The sequence below is a fragment of the Biomphalaria glabrata genome, chromosome 3 (genome assembly GCF_947242115.1).
Source record: "Biomphalaria glabrata chromosome 3, xgBioGlab47.1, whole genome shotgun sequence".
Classification (NCBI taxonomy): Eukaryota; Metazoa; Mollusca; class Gastropoda; family Planorbidae; genus Biomphalaria; species Biomphalaria glabrata.
The window spans coordinates 13,332,939-13,349,441 of record NC_074713.1 but is presented as its reverse complement, the minus strand read 5'-3'; the positions used below and the strand labels follow the sequence as shown (position 1 = coordinate 13,349,441).

Below are 16,503 nucleotides of genomic sequence, written 5' to 3'. Positions count from 1 at the left end.
TTTAACTGAAACATCCTGATAAATTGCATTAGAATATATGTGACTCCATTAATATTGGAGGAAACTATTAAAAACCTGACCCACTATAATGTTAATGGATGAAAAAACCATGACTGAAAAATTGTTGATTGTTCTTGTTGAGCAACTTATTAGCCTGGACTGAAGTACTTGCTTTAGATAAACAAAAAAACAAACATTATATTTTTAAAGATTTATTGCGTTACCTTTCAACAAAGACACCAACAAAATGTAAATATCAAGCAACTTTGTGTTACCAGCACAGCTAGAGAGTAACAGAACTGTTAAAAATGATGCTATGACAAGTGACTGAACTGACACTGTCAACATCATCAGAAATATTACTTGATGGAAATACTTCCAAAAACAAATTATACAAGTAGACAAAAGGCTTGTTTCTGATAAGGTACATTAAGTCAAATAATTCCATTTTGATGTACTGAAGAAATGTTGAATCAATTCATTTCCTCCAGCTTAGACAACAGAGAGATATGTTTACTAGACAACTCTCACATGGCTATTAGAAATATGTGAGCCACACAAATAAAGCACAATGATTCAGACTTTGGTGATTATGCATCACAGTCACAGATATTAGTTTTACACTACCTCTTCAACTATTTTACGATCAAACAAATTTATCTTATGTTTTTAATTTAGATATATATCTTTACTTAAATATTGAGATATTTATTATAACCAACTTGAGCTTGAAGCAATAGTCTTGAGTTCACAAAACAATGTATTAAGGAATGTAAGACATACAACAAAACAGAATTGATAGGCCATTCTAATAAAAATAAACACTACTTACTGTTTCTGTCTGGTGTGCTCAAATTTCAGCAGTCCCTGTGCATTCAAACTTGTGACAGGCTCATCATTAATCAGGAAATCCAGTCTAAGGGGGTTCACGTTGATGATCATCTTATTTTTGTTTAACGTGAAGACAAGTTTGCCATCCTTTTCTCCTTCATACACCAATCTAAACATTAAACCATGGTCATCAATCCATTGGCAACAGTACTTGTAGTTTGTATTTTACAAAATAGTATACATTAAACTTTAGCTTTGCTAATATGGTTTGTAACCTTTATTTATGTAAAAAAATTCATAAATTCATCATTTGGCATTTTTTTAATTGCATGGAACCAAACATGTTAACTAAAAGTACAAAGCCTATTGCCTTCTACACTCAACAATGACTGAAGAAATTATCTGGTGTGTGCATACATTTTATGACAATAAGTATTGTACATATAATCATATTGTTACATCCAGACATACCTGCCCCCCCAAATGAGGAACACTCAGGTTGAAAATTAGGAATTTTGGGTCCCAAAGAGGAACATTTACATGTTTAAGTTGGACATGCATGCAATAAATAAAACTTCCATGATTTCAAGATCTAGATCTAGAGTATATGACATACATGCTACTTGTCTATACTAGACATTAATCTGTGTCCTTACAAATTCCATTTTATCCTTTTCTTACAAGCCAGTTACATTCTAGAGACAATGTCAGGAAAAGATATATTTTGGCATGATTACCAATGACATTTGAATGAATTTAGCACTAGCTATTGATCTAGTGGTCAAGGCCACAATGGGAGGAAATGTAGACAATAAACACAAATATACATTTTAATTAGCAGAACAAAAAAAAGTGCCAAAGAGGAGCTTTTTTTATGATTTTGCTGGACAGTTCGACATAATGCAGAAAAGTAGGTATGTCTGTACATCTTTATCTAATCTATTTCGATGGTAAAGAAAAAGCATATTTCCTTAAAAGTAACTCTAAAAATTGTGACCAAAAAATCAATACTGACTCCTTAGATTTTTTTTTAAACTACAACAATTACAAAATATTTGTTTTGTTATTCAAACTATTTAAAAGATGACAACTGTGTTGGGTACTTACTCCTCCTGCACTGGTTCAGCAACAAGACTAATACCCACTGGTATCTCATATCTTTCCCTGATAGGCTCTGCTTCTACTAGCTTGACCCGAAATATTCCATGTTGTAATCCATAGCCCTGTAGCAAGAAGCGAACATTGTTTGCTGTGTTAAGGACATCTACCATAAGAGAGCTCTTGGAAATTCTTAACGTTGAAGGTTGGACCACGTATGTAGAAATGCCTGGTTGAAGGTTGCGATGGCGTCTACAGAAAATGTAAAAAAAAAAAAAACGAAAATAATAATTTAGGAACAATATATATATTGAAATTTATTCTAAAATGAAGTTCACAATCTCTTGAAAATAAAACATTTGAAAAAATATTCCCTAAGAATGAAATGATTAATAATGCCAACACAAATGGTAGAACATTTTTTTAGTAACAATTAGTTGGTTTTTTTTTGTTTTTGCTAAATCAGCAAATCAATATAGATCTCTTTTTTAACTCTTCAGAAGATCAAGGAAAGAAGAGAGAAGAAAACAGGCGTGAGCAGCAAAAGGAAAAGCACAAAAAGAAGATGCCGAAATAGATAGGAATGTCAAGCATAGCATCAGAACAGACAGGCATAACTACATTGAAGCAATGAAAGCAGCCCTTCAGAATAGCGCCAAAGACCCGTACTCAGTCACCAAAAAGATATCTGGAAAATTTGCTATGACAGAGACACCAGTAAGTGGCAAGGGTGAAGTGATAGCAGATGAAGAAGGACAAAAGAAGAGATGGATTAAGCATTTCCACGAGCTTCTTAACAGACCTACTCCTGCAAACCCACCAGAGATACCGCCAGCTGCAAGCAACCTGCCTATACAGTGCAGTGCATACATTAAGGAAGGGGTTTGCAGCGCAAATTAAGCAGTTGAAGAATGGCAAATCTGCAGGACCTGACAGCATTTCAGTTGAAGTGCTAAAGGCAGACATTGATAACAGTGTGAAGTTACTCTACCCTCTCTTCTTGCAAGATATGGAAAAAAGAAGAAGTGCCACCAAAGTGGAAGGAGGGCTACCTTATCAACCGAACCGAATGAAAGATGTTGTAGATCCACAACTCCTTGACCAACAAGCCAGCTTTCAAAAGGAGAGAATTACAAAGCAGCAGCCCATTGTAGTAGATATCCTTCAGAGACGCTAAAAATGGACAGCCTGCACCATCCAACTAAGCAAACCCTAACCTGGAAACCCCTAGGAAAGAGGGGATGGCCCAGGAATAAATGGTGCAGCAATTTGGAAGCAGATGGTCAAGACATGGGGAAAGTTGGAGAACTCAGAACACTGATGCCTGGAGGAGGCTGGTTGGTGACATATGCCCCAGATGGAACCACAGGCAGAGATGAGATAAATTATTTAAATACAAATATGTGTGGCAAAAATTATCTAGATAAATAAAAGGATTTATACTTCTTTTCATTATATTCTACTTAAAATTGAAATAATATTTGACTGTTGTGTAATTAAAAGTTTCAGGTTAGAAAAACCTAAGTTTGGATAAATATTTTTGTCTTTTTTTTTGCTTACTTGCAAAAGCCACTTTGGTCACAAGTGCGGAAATTTTCTTTATGGACACCAAAAGTGGTGCATATAAGCACAACTAGCCAAAGACTTGATAAGGTCATAGTGACACCTGTTACAAAAAAAAACAACACATATATATGAATATTATTAAAAAACAATGTCTCAAAAAAAGAAAACATTAAACGTAACATTAATCATGAGTGTGTGTGAGATGGATGTACATCTATGCATGTGTGTATATGAGACACTATGGATAAATGGATATTTGCTTTGCTTTTATTCCATCTGAGCTTCCAATTAAGGGGATATCCAGGAAAAGAAACAAATCTCAAGTATAATTAGAATCTTGTTAATTCTGATAGAGGCTGGTATTGCTACTATAGATATCTAAATTCTAAATCATACTGATTATTAACTGATTAAATTCAAGCCCCCCTTTTAGGTACATAATAAGAGCTTCACATTCCATTCAGGCTTAACTTCTTAACACAGATAGTCTAGAGTGTTCAATTGACACTATTGATTGACATTGTCATTGATTGTTACTTCAACTTAATTTCCAAGGAGTCCAACCCTGAGTCAGACAGTATTACTATTCAAACAATAGACTATATTAGTCTATAGTCTATGATAGTTCTAGAATAGTCTATTCTAGATGAGTCATGCTAGGACTAGATCTATATAATATATAAAAATATTATATATATATGAGTGTTTCTCCAGTACTGGTTACAACTAGGTGTTGGTTCACTAAAAAGTCCGTATTTCATAAGATTGTTATTCAAATGTGACAATTTGCATTACATTGCATTAAGAAATGGTTAATCTATAAATTTTGATATTTTGAGCTCATAAGGTGCTAGGGAAATATTGAAATTGTAAAAAATGTGTGAAATTACTACCCAAAATGGCGGCTTTTGATGTAACACGGAACACCATGGTATGATTGAATTAATATCGTACTAAAACCAAGGGGCATAAAACTTCCATCTTTGTTGGAATATGTTAACAAGATCCTCATATTTCAATGTCATTATTTAGTTTTTCTCAAGGTTATCAAAATATTGATTAAACACGGCCACAAAAAGGCGTTTGAGGCGCATCGCGATGTGTCCCACTTTATACGGAATTACAATCCTCTATGAATTGTAAACAAGAAATAAATAATATGCTCAACATTGCATTTCTGTTACAACAAGCATTAAAGATTTCTTTTAAAGTATTTTTTTTGTTAAAAGCTTTCTAAACATGCATAACGAGCTTAAAATAGGTCGAGGTGTCCCAGATGAAGCGCCTGTGCTGCGTGTGTTAAGAATGGGATTATTTTTCCCACGACACTACTTTTTATGAATGAGAGTTCTTTTGAGCATCACAGGTATTGTGTAGAACAAAAGAAGTGCCGTTTCCGCTGGAAATACTAGCGTAGTAATTAACAGGAGTACGTAAACAATAGCGTGTCCCACAATTAACCATTGATGCGCCTCAAGCGTCGACACGATCAATCGCCGGCAATCTTGCACAAAAACCTCATTTAATCTGTTTTTTGTGATCTTTTGTGAATCAACAACCCATCAGGTACGTAGATATTTCATTATTCTACTGAAATTTAAGCTTATTACAAATAAGTTTGATTGCAATATCCAAATCGAAGTGCTTTTTTTATTACGAGGTTACTAAATTTAACCATACAATCATGACGTCACGTGAAGCGTCTTGAACACAATTTAGTCTTAAATCGTAAAGTTAATCAATTTTAAAGCCTGTTACTAAACAAAAAGTTTATATTTCTAAAACAATTATGTTGATGTAATAGTAGACGTGTGTAGCGATTTAAAATAATTAATTTGTTTTTATTTTGAGAAGTAAATTGGATTAGGCGTTGAGGCGCTCCTTGGGACCCCGTGCTGGTGTTTTCCATGCATAAATTATGGCGTCACATGTAGCGTCTAATACGAGTTCTGGATTTGTTACGTTTTCTGTATTCATGGAAGTTTTAATTAAGATTAAATGATTTTAATATATGTAATAAACTATTTTCATAATTAATCATTTTAAATGAACATTTTTTGACATCTTTCATTTTATATTTTTTGTAATTTTACTTTACATCGTTTGGGGCGTTTCAGTGGACACTACTCCGTTTGTTTACAAATGGTGTCAGGGGCGTAACTAGGGATTTGGGGGCCCGGGGGGATTGACCTCTTTGGGGGCCCCTTACATTTTGATATTCGACATATGACATGGGATAATGTACGCAAAAATATATGCGCCTCAAATCCAATTGGTTCAGTATATCAGTAAACTTAACAAAAAGTAATCAAGACTCTTTTAATGAATAATACCTTTATTTATTAGTTAAATAATGCACAAGTGACAAATCTAAATTGATATCGCTTCACGTCGTGCATTCTGTGCAGCAAAGACATCTATAACATCAACTACATCGATACTTTCTAGTATTTGTGACTTCACTGACATTAAAGCCATGATAAGCCTTTCTTGTGTCATTGTGCTCCTGAGATAGCTTTTGATGAACTTGAGCTTTGAGAATGATCTCTCACATGACGTAATGGAAGTGGCCTGAGTTAGCAGTATTCGGAGGGGGTTGCAAAGTTTGAGCACACGTAATTACCATATGAAGCCTGTTTCCTCAATATGTCTATTGGTGGTTGTATTACTGGTTTGTTGATGAAAAATGCTCGTGCATCAATGACATCATTGAAAAAGGGATTTGCCATTTATTTCATCATACAAACAGGAAACGTATCACAGTTTGTCATAAGCGGGTCTTCATCTAACAGGTGTCTTGGTTCAAGAAGAAACCCAAAGGTATCCATTTTCTTTCCAACCTTTGAAATCTGCTCTTCATCTCCATATAAAATCTGTCCAGCACTTCTGTCGCAACACGTTTGAATTGCAGTTTTATTGACAGTCCTACATTAGAACTCAACTTCCCATCAAGTCTTTTCTTTCTTCTGGTTGTTTTGATTACAGTAAATCCATAGTATTCACTACCTTCTTTTGCTTTTTCGATGGATTGGTTTTTTGTCAGTTTCTCATCATTTTGCAGAAAGCATGAAAGGTTACTAATTTCTTTAGCAGCTTCCCGTATATGCAGTCCAGACTTTTGTAGTTTCTTCTGAACTATATTAATTGGGCGCAAGAGCTTTGACCAGAATTCAAGATAGGCAAAAAATTCTTAATTTTCCACTGCATGAAGAAGATTCTGTGCTAATATTATATGGTATTACGTCATTGTTGGTTGTTTATGTTTTGTGCGCAAGCAAAAGGATTCAGAGAATACAAAAGTGGGAAAGATCCATATCTCGTTATGCTCGAGTATAGAAATACTCCGATAAGTGGACTGTTGTATTCACCATCACAACTGCTGACGAGTAGAAGACTCAGGGAATCATTCCAACTGATCCCAAACTATTGAAACCATCGGTAGCTGAAAATGCAGAGACATTACTCAACGAACGACAGATGAAAAGCAAAGGGAAATACAATGCAAAAGCAAGACTACCTAAAGATTATTCTGTCGGAGAGTTCGTCTAGGTCAAACATGGCAGAAAGCAGTTGTCATAAAAAAAACATTCAGCACCCAGATCTTACATCATAAAGACAAACGGAAAAAACATACAGACGAAATCAACGCTTTTTGAATAAGAGTTTCGATGAAAACATCTCTGGGTACTATGATACCGATGAAGACAATTAACTGCAAACTGTTGGAACAAACGAAACAGACAGTTATAGACCAACGTCTAGAGAACTTGTTTAGCCAGTCAAGACAACCAGAAGTGGACGAATTGTTAAAGTTCCTAGTAGACAGGGCCGGCCTTAGGCCACTGCAGCCTATGCGGTGGCAGTGGGCCCCGCGCTTTCATAGGACCGGCGCTAATTCTAAGTGTACATTATTAAATTAAACCATTATAACGTATATAAAATAACAGGGTTTTCATGACCTCCTGATTTTCCATGGCCTCCAGGAAATCTCATGAAAGGCAAAATATACGTTAAAGTCCTGAACTTTTTTTTGAATTTATTCAAATCTCCTGAAGAATAGAAGAAATTCAAATTTTGGGGTGCCTATAAATAAAAAGAGGCATGCGAGCTTTCATTTGATAAAAATGTATTGCAAAGACGAAAGTAGGCCTATTTTCTAATTCAAAAAAAATCATTTTGACATTATGCTCATCCCTACCCAGACTAGGCCCCGCGCGATCCGTTTCGCATCGGGCCCCGCAAATGCTAGGGCGGCCCTGCAAGTAGATATCACTTTTAAGAACTTTAAAAGGAAGGGTATGATAATAACTTCAAAAGGAATGATGTGCTAATATTATATGATATTACGTCATTGTTTGTTGTTTATGTTTTGTGCGAAAGCAAAAGGATTAGATGGAAATAAAAGAGTTTCCATTGGATTGAGGAAAGATGAATAGAGGGGTAATAACTCGAGTGTGAAGTTTAATTCTGAAATTATAGACGCCAAACCCGAATAATGGACTATTCTAGCATTATTAAGAATAACTTTTGGATCTGTTATACTCGATTCTGTAAATTTTGATTCCAGATTAATTAGTGTAGCCATAAAATACTCGACATTTAGATCTATTATTAGTAAACTTAACAAAATACCTGGAATTCGCTGTATATCATGCAGTTTTATTCGTAACAACAAAGTTTAAAATGTAAAACTAACTTTAAAAAAAACTTTGATCTCTGTGGGAAAAAATATTTTTAAAATGTCAACAAAGTCAACGTACTGATAGACCTAGATCTAGGTTTAGTCTTTGTGATAAATTTAATCCATAAATGTTGAAAAAAAAAGACACCCGTTGACACTATTTGTCAATCAAATATATTAATTTATGTATTTACAATAAATTTCGGACACCCATTTAGGGGCCCCCACCCCGGGGGGATTTTAAAATTCTCCCCCCCCCATCCCACCCCCCTTAGTTACGCCACTGAATGGTGTCCTAGTTTGCGTCTGTTAAGTCCAAATAGATTTTAGTGATAGTTTGTTAAAGATTTTACAGTGTCAGATAATATTAGCTACATCTAAAAGAAATAAAGCGGTACTGTTTAAGAAATATTAAATAATTAAAATTTACTTATTACTGTAAATAAGATTTAGAACTATTAGATCTTTCGTTTGAGGCGCATCTCGGACACTTGTCTTTAAAACTTTAAAGAGCTTAACTCTAGATCTAGAAATCTAGACTGATTAGACCTCTAGACCTAAATCTAGATTTACTCTAGATCTAGATCTAATTATGTAATTCATTATCTAGATTTACTCTAGATCTAGATCTAATTATGTAATTCATTATATTATAGCTAGATTTACTCTTGAGTCTTGATCTAGACCTAGAGTAGAGTAGAATAGTCTAGTCAGTCTAGATCTAATTCAATATCTAGATTTAGATCTAAACTAGATTATTAGATTAGAAATCATTAGATCTTTTATGAATCTAGACTAGTGACTCTAGACTAGATCATTTATGACTAGATTTAGAATCTAATTTTAGATTTAATAATATATTTTTCTTTAAATTGACCAGAAAAATATCTAGAGACTAGATCTATATTATAGACCTATTCTATATTAAAATGTAGATAGTATCTAAAACAAAGTTTGGTTTAACCTGCACTTAATTTCCATTGTATTGTTTATACAGTATATTCAATTATATTGTATTCAGTTCTTTCAGTCTACCACTGAATGATTATAACTTAAGTTAATATAATTAACAGTACTAGTCCTATACTATTGATTGAGTCTATCCCTATCAAGCAATTATGGGCATTACTAGACTAGATTTAAATAATGCACCAATATATAATATATTATATGTTTATGAAATTTATTAGTAGGCCTATATTATATATAATAGATCTATTTATTTAGATACTTGTACATTTTTTATAAATTACAGATTTCAGTAATGGAGTATCTGTTAGAGTTTCAAGGCGTCTACAAGCCAAGAAAGACTAAATTTACAAGCATCAAAGCCTGAGTCTCTAACACGTGTTGCTGTTTTAGAGCGGAGAGAAAAGGAAAGGTTGAGAAAAGCTGCATACAGGGCCTAGTTAAGCCCACATGAAAAAGCTTGGATAAACAGAAAATGCAAAGAAAGAAAACAGCAAGCTAATAGTCCACTTTTAAAATGTCATCTCAGCAGAGGTTGGTGAATCACTAGGTACTGGATTCCAGACTCCAGTGGCAAAAAGAATGGCTGTTTCAAGGGCTTTGATGAAATTGCCTAGGTCACCCAAGAAATATGCTGCAGTTTTTGATGGTCTCACACAAATATGCTCCCCAAGAAAAAGTAAAGCTGTCCATGACATACGCTTTCTGCGCCTACCTGAGAGAAGAAAGCTCATCTTTCTAAACAACATTAAAGAAAGTATCAAAACCTAACTACACTCCACCAGCAAAAAAAAAAGTCATGTCTAGTGCTCATAGACAAGTACTCTGCAGTATCCTTAGTAAGTACAACAAACTCAGAGGTTGTGCTACTCATTTCTAACATTTTGGTCAAGAAGTTTTATGTCCAAGTGCAAATCAGAACAAATTGCAAGAAAAAAAAATGAAGTGATTGCATTGCACAAAATGCCTTGGAAACAATATTCATTTTTTACAGTAGAGGGGATGTCTCAAGAACTGATCCCTCTCAATCATCTGTTAGTGCTCAAACAGGAAAAGGTTTCATGCAAAAGCTACTTAACATAAGATGCAGTCTTGCTTATGTGAGTTCTGTTTGAAGATTTTTCTTTATATGGAGGGCATTAATAAATTTCTGATCAAAAAAGGACACAGAGAGCTGACATTAATAAATCCAGCTTCATCACTTGACTTAACTCTATGCCCAAGAACTAATGCCAATTGTTTTCATAAGCTGCAGTGCATTGAAAGATCATGTAGCAACTGTGGTGTGGATTTAATTAACAAGTATTGAGCCTTTAAAAAATTGCACGGATGAATTAGCAGAGTGGAGTATAGTATGTGGTCAAAGATGACGGCTGAGTATGTTCAGAGTGATGGTACACTGCAAAAGGTATCAAAGTGGCGACCAGTAAATAAAGAAGGATCTTTCAATGACCTAGTGAGAGGTATTACACCTAACACTATTGCTTACAGAAATAGAAGCTGTTTCTGCTATCCATGCAGAAATTCATATGGCAGTCAGTGCCTGCATGATGAAATATGTGGCTCTTGGAAGGTGTTCAAACTTCAGAAACAAAATGGTAAGTACTTGTATTTATTTATTTTTAAATAGCACTTTACAATTATCTGAGAAAAAAACATTATTCATTTTAAAATTACCTAATTGATTTCTAAATGAAATTGTTTCTTTTTCTTCAGTAGTGCAATCTCAGTCAAATCTTGAAGACTCTTTGGATGTCAGTCCCATATGCTCAAATTCAAAGGTAAAGAGCTTTTACATATAAACATTTTCATTGAATCTTATGTTACCTGTATTGTATAAGTTGTTTTTTAATAATATACCCTGCTAAATAATTTTAGACTCACTTTAGAAATTAAGTATTTCAGCCTCATGTTGTTTTTTCAGGCCCAAACAATTTCCTTCACTCATCAAAAGTACATTGTAAATAGCTGTTTGATTGTCAAGTATGGGGAAATATTCTATCCAGGTATAATTTTTTGCACTGTGTACCTTTTAATTTCAATAAACAAGTTCAAAGTATGTTTTAGATTGAAGTATTAACTTTTCAACATTGCTGGTAATTTTTCCAACAGGAGTTGTGATAGAAGTCCTGGATGATCAGCGCAGAAATAATTTTTTAAAAAGGCACAGAAATAAAAGAAATATATTTGTATATCAAGAAGTGCAGGACATACAGTTAGTGTATGCAGACATGATTGTTACTGAAGTGATGTTGATACCAATGGCAATAGTTTGAGAGTGGAATGTTTTGATTTCTGAATTTGTCAAATAAAATTTGTGTACAGTTTTATGTGTTTTCTTTTCTTTCTTTTTTTTTTCAAACCTTTTTCTGTGTGTTAAAACTAACAAAAGATATAAAATATATATTTGTCAATAATTAAAAATAATAATGATCATTCACTTGTGCACAGATAAGACAAAAATGTAAACTTATAAACATTATTTAAAAAAATGGTGTCCCATGAAGCACCTGCGACATTTTGTGAAATTAAAGCAGCATTTTTACAAATGGGTACTTTATGACTAGAATAGTGAACTTAATAATAAGTCTAATGGATCACTTTAGTGCAAAAATAAAATAATTTCTATATTCTCACAGAATATCTTTTAAAAAAACTTTAACTTGTAGTGTCACAGGTGCTACGGTGTCCCAATTTTTGAATTGAGCTCAAATCCACTTTTTCTATGCAAAAGCATAAATTTCAGTATCTAAAGACTAATATCAATAAAGACAGCTATATTATGCTAAAATACAATGAATTTATCAATTGGTTGTTGTTTAATTATCAAGTGGTGTCCCGGTGATGCACCTGTGACGCAAATGGGGGTACCCCTTGAATAGACACTGCTGTCAAAATCTACATCTTGCAATTCATTTTCTATTGATAAATTCTTAAAGTGAACTGGTTGAAGAAGTGAATACAGTTGAAATGAAACCAAAAACTTCAACTTTAATTTTTAGCATAATGTGACACTTTTTGGCACCAGTACTGGAGAAACACTCATATATTATAATATATAGAATAGATCTGTAATCTGTATGCCGTATGCTGTAGAAGTGTAGACACTGTGTGTAGTCTAATTCTAATCCTAGAATCTAGATCTGGATTATTTCTAGATTCAAGAATTCAAGACCAAGACTAAATTTAATAACTAGATTCTAGATCTAGAATAGGCCTAGTAATCTTTATCTAATGAAAATCTTGTCACTAGTAAACTAGACTTAGTCGTCTTAGATGATAGATCTCTATAATTAACTATAATTTTAATACTAAAGATCTATCTAGAATCTAGATCTAAAACATGAAGTTCAAGAATCAAGTTGAACTTGAAGACAAAAAGTTAAACTGTCAAGACTCAGAATCAGTCAACACACTGACACACCTTAACTTTATTTTATGTTTAACTCAGCTTCACACTCAAACTGTTGTGTTACTGTTACAGTATTGGTGACATTCATTTCACTGACATAGTCAGTCAAGTCTGGTGATGTAGAAAATAGATCTACCGATCTAGATCTAGAATAAAAAAAAAATCTAGATTCTACTTCTAGATCTACTAGTAGTACTAGACCACAATTTCACAGTCACAGTCGAAGGGTGACTGACTCGGTCAGTGACTGACTGGTATAATTTTTTAGTAGAACTTCTTGAACTTGCCACAAGCCACACAAAGTGACAAGTAAGACGTTTACGGTTACTTTAGTAAGCCTTTGTTTGTGACTTGTCACTCAGCTCGGCTCTGTAAGCCGGTGAGAGAAAAATTCCTAAACAAATAATAATTTATAAACATTACATAGATCTAGATTAGTGCAAACTGCTTATTGTATCTAAGACATAATAGATTATATAGAATAGATCAATGGTCTACCTTCTCTTAAAATTGACGAAACAAAACTTTGATTAGATCTACTAGTGTGTATTCTGTTTACAATACAATAAAGAAATGTTCTCCATGAAGCACAAATTGTAGTTGCATGAAAACTGCTTCCTGTACAACTGGACAGTCAATATTTTTTCGCATTTGATGTTTAAACAAAAATGAGCTCAAGACTTTACTTTCAGATTTTACTGTAATTTGTAATTGTATATTTCTTATAGGCCATATTTTTAGTCACCGTGAACAGATTTCAATTAAATAAATATTTAAGTAATTCGAACGCAAACAACGACTTTAAACGATTAGTTAGTATAATTTGGTTTAGATTAGTTTAGTCGTGCTATTATTAATTACTAACTGGTAGCTGAAATGCTCTGACGTATAAAATTCAATAAGAGAAACTTGTAATTTAGTTACTGGTTATAGATCTATGTCACACCATGGTCACACTTCGAATCTACTGAATTATTACCGTACTTTGTCCGTCAGCATCGCAATAGCTTTAAATTGATACTTTAAAATATCTTTGCCATTGCAGAATTGGAAGCGGCTATCTTTTCTTATAAATTACTAGACCTTATAAGGCTTCTTCATATGAGAAGATAATTATGGCTATGAAAAGACTTTTAGCTACCAGATCTAGGTCTATCATCTATGACAGTAGAAGTAAAGTATATACCCACTTAGACCTTTGCAATGAATAGGGCAGGTGGTGTGAGTGGGCCTATAACGGACATCTGTTTATATGATCGACGGTTGACGAGGGTGTCATGTGGCCAAGGGGTCTATACGAAAGTGAAAAAAATAAATTGGGGGTCTATGAGATGTCCACGGGGGTCTACGATAATAGATTTCATTTAATCAAGTCGTGACTAATTTTTACATCTCATTAAGCGGTTGCCTATAAGTGCCTTTTTTTATGACGATATGATAGGCCTACCATTTACGCTGGCTCCGGAGGATCATCTGAGACTGACAAAAATAGATACAGATTTGAAAAAACTTTAGAGCACTCAAATATAAAGTTCAGAACAGACCCACAAAATCTCTCTTCCACATCATATAGAGAAGATGATGGTATGTGAGCGTCTTACAATATCTCTTTACGTAGGCCTATATAGGCGTAGGCTATAGCACAATATATATGGCAAAGGTCAAACATTAGGCCTAATTGTACCAGCCGTTTTACACAAACCTACATCTGATATTATTAAACGAATTTCTTTAAGCAATAATACAGTTCAAGGGCACATCCATTATGGCATGAGTTATAAAATTAAAAGCTTCTTATGTAATTATTTGCAAACGACAAGTATACGGTTTGGGATCAACGGCGTCACAGGTCTGACAAGGTGTAGCGCTGTGTGCTACAAACTGCCTAATGGTCGCCGTCTCCTTATTTTTCCACACAGTGACCCACGAAACCTTTCCCATCTTTGGATATAGCTGCAAGACAGCAAAGGTTTGAGTTTTGTTGTCCTTCTGCTAGGACTAGGTGGTTAGCAAGCCAAGGTTAATGAGAACAGTTCCGCAGATTCAATATTTGTGCCACGCCTTAAAGTCTAGAAATAGGGGCCTACACGAGAAACTGCTCTTTGCGAAATCTTTTACAATTATACTTAATGCAAATTAATAAATTAATATTTAGGCCTAATGTTGGAAGGACTACTTCAAAAACCAACAAACTCCTATATGAAACATAATATTCATAGCAACGGATGATAAACCTGCAAATAAATTCAGTGTGTTTGGTGATTCCAGCAATCCATATCAATTATTGTTATTTTAATTGGTTTAAATTTGAATTTTATCAATAGGACAAGTTTTAAATTACTTTTTTACTCTTCAATTCACTACATTTAGAAATATTTTTTTTTTAATTTGCAAGTTAAGCATGGGGTCTACCGAAAACCCCAAAAACATGGCAAGGGGTCTACGAGACAAAAATAATAATTTGGGAACCACGGCTTTAAACAGTATACCTATTTGCTCCCGTGAAAACAATATAATAATATAATTTACAACTAATATTCTTAATAATCTACAGATAATAGGCTGTCCACCCATGCTACTAAATGTAATTGTCTCCTTCCACCAAAATATTATGGGTTATACAGTGCAATTCAACGGTGCCTGCTCCGAAAGTTTCAGTATAAACAGCGGAGTTAAACAAAGATGTCCTGGTCCCAACCCTCTTTGGAATACTATTTTCACTGCTAATCCACAACGCGTTTGATAAATCCACCGAAGGCATTTCTCTCCATTCCAGATTTGATGGCAAACTCCTAAATATTGCCAGATTGAGGGCCAAAACTAAAATCAGAACCACCTGCGTAAGAGATATGCTATTCGCGGATGATGCAGCGGTAGTGGCACACTCACAAGAGGAACTTCAGTCACTAAAGAATATGGCTTAATTATTAGCACGAAGAAAACAAATGTTATGGGACCACCTGCTACAGCATCACCCTCCATCCTCATAGACAAGCTGGATGCCGTAAATGAATTCTGCTATCTGGGATCCACAATTCAAGATGACCTGTCTCTAGAAAAGGAGATTTTAAAAAAAAAACGCATAGGGAAGGTTGCCTCGACCTTCGCTAGACTCAGGTCAAGAGTTTGGGAAAACCAGAAGCTCACTACAGTGACCAAAATGGAAGTCTACAAGGCATGTGTTATGAGTACGCTACTGTATGGCAGTGAATAATGGACCACCTACGCAAAGCAAGAGAGAAAACTAAACTCATTCTATTTGCGATGCCTCCGTAGTATCTTGAAAATCACATGGAAAAGAAAGAGTGTGCAATACTGAGATCCTTGCGCGAACAGGTATTCCCAGCATCTTTACAGTCCTCAGACAACGCCGCTTGCGCTGGCTTGGACATGTTCACCGGATGGAGGACAATCGCATCACGAAAGTCATCCTCTACGGACAACTCGCGACTGGCTCAAGAAAAACTGGTCGCCCTCACCTCCGTTACATAGATGTAATAAAACGGGACCTCAAATCAGTGAACATCAATAGGCCTACTGACCATTGGGAAGACAGCTCTAGACCGCGCCAGATGGAGAGAGACAGTGACCAAGAAAAAGCATGGACAGCGAAAAAGCTCTGGAAGAAAAACGTACATTGCGAAAGATGGCCAGCTCCTCTACCACTGAAGCGAAAGTCACATTAACCTGCAATATTTTTGGACGGTAATGTCTCTCTAAAATAGGGCTCCACAACACGAAAAAGTGTGCGAGATGAACCATAGTCGTTCTACGACTGAAGGAGGCCAACTATTCACAGCATTATACTCAACAAACAAAAAAAAACACTTTAAAATTAGGCCATATTATGGTGCATGTAATTTAATATAAAACAATATATAGCATATGACCAAGAATCTAAAATTGTCCACTGTTTCAATGTTTGACATTATCTTGTGTAGTCTAA

General features: G+C 34.6%; 2 protein-coding genes across 4 annotated transcripts in view; one reads left to right on the top strand and one right to left on the bottom strand.

Moving 5' to 3' along the window:
• LOC106067511 (neutral alpha-glucosidase AB) overlaps positions 1–16,503 on the bottom strand; it is a 28,334-nt gene that overhangs the window by 11,600 nt on the left and 231 nt on the right. For 2 of the 3 annotated variants that reach the window (XM_013226697.2, XM_013226698.2), the window contains exons 1-4: positions 13,056–13,207; positions 3,490–3,595; positions 1,939–2,181; positions 833–1,000 (exon numbers count right to left, since the gene is read on the bottom strand). In XM_013226697.2, coding sequence (XP_013082151.1) covers positions 833–1,000; positions 1,939–2,181; positions 3,490–3,587 — 509 coding nt within the window. In that variant the 5' untranslated portion in view covers positions 3,588–3,595; positions 13,056–13,207. Of the gene's footprint in view, positions 1–832; positions 1,001–1,938; positions 2,182–3,489; positions 3,596–13,055; positions 13,208–16,503 lie in introns of those variants that run through there. The other variant, XM_056023538.1, reaches the window with a different exon arrangement.
• On the top strand, positions 9,668–11,472 carry LOC129925133 (uncharacterized). The gene is made up of 4 exons (XM_056023539.1): positions 9,668–10,743; positions 10,862–10,926; positions 11,070–11,151; positions 11,258–11,472. The coding sequence occupies exons 1-4, from the start codon at positions 10,500–10,502 to the stop codon at positions 11,419–11,421; spliced, it is 555 nt and encodes a 184-aa protein (XP_055879514.1). The 5' UTR covers positions 9,668–10,499; the 3' UTR covers positions 11,422–11,472.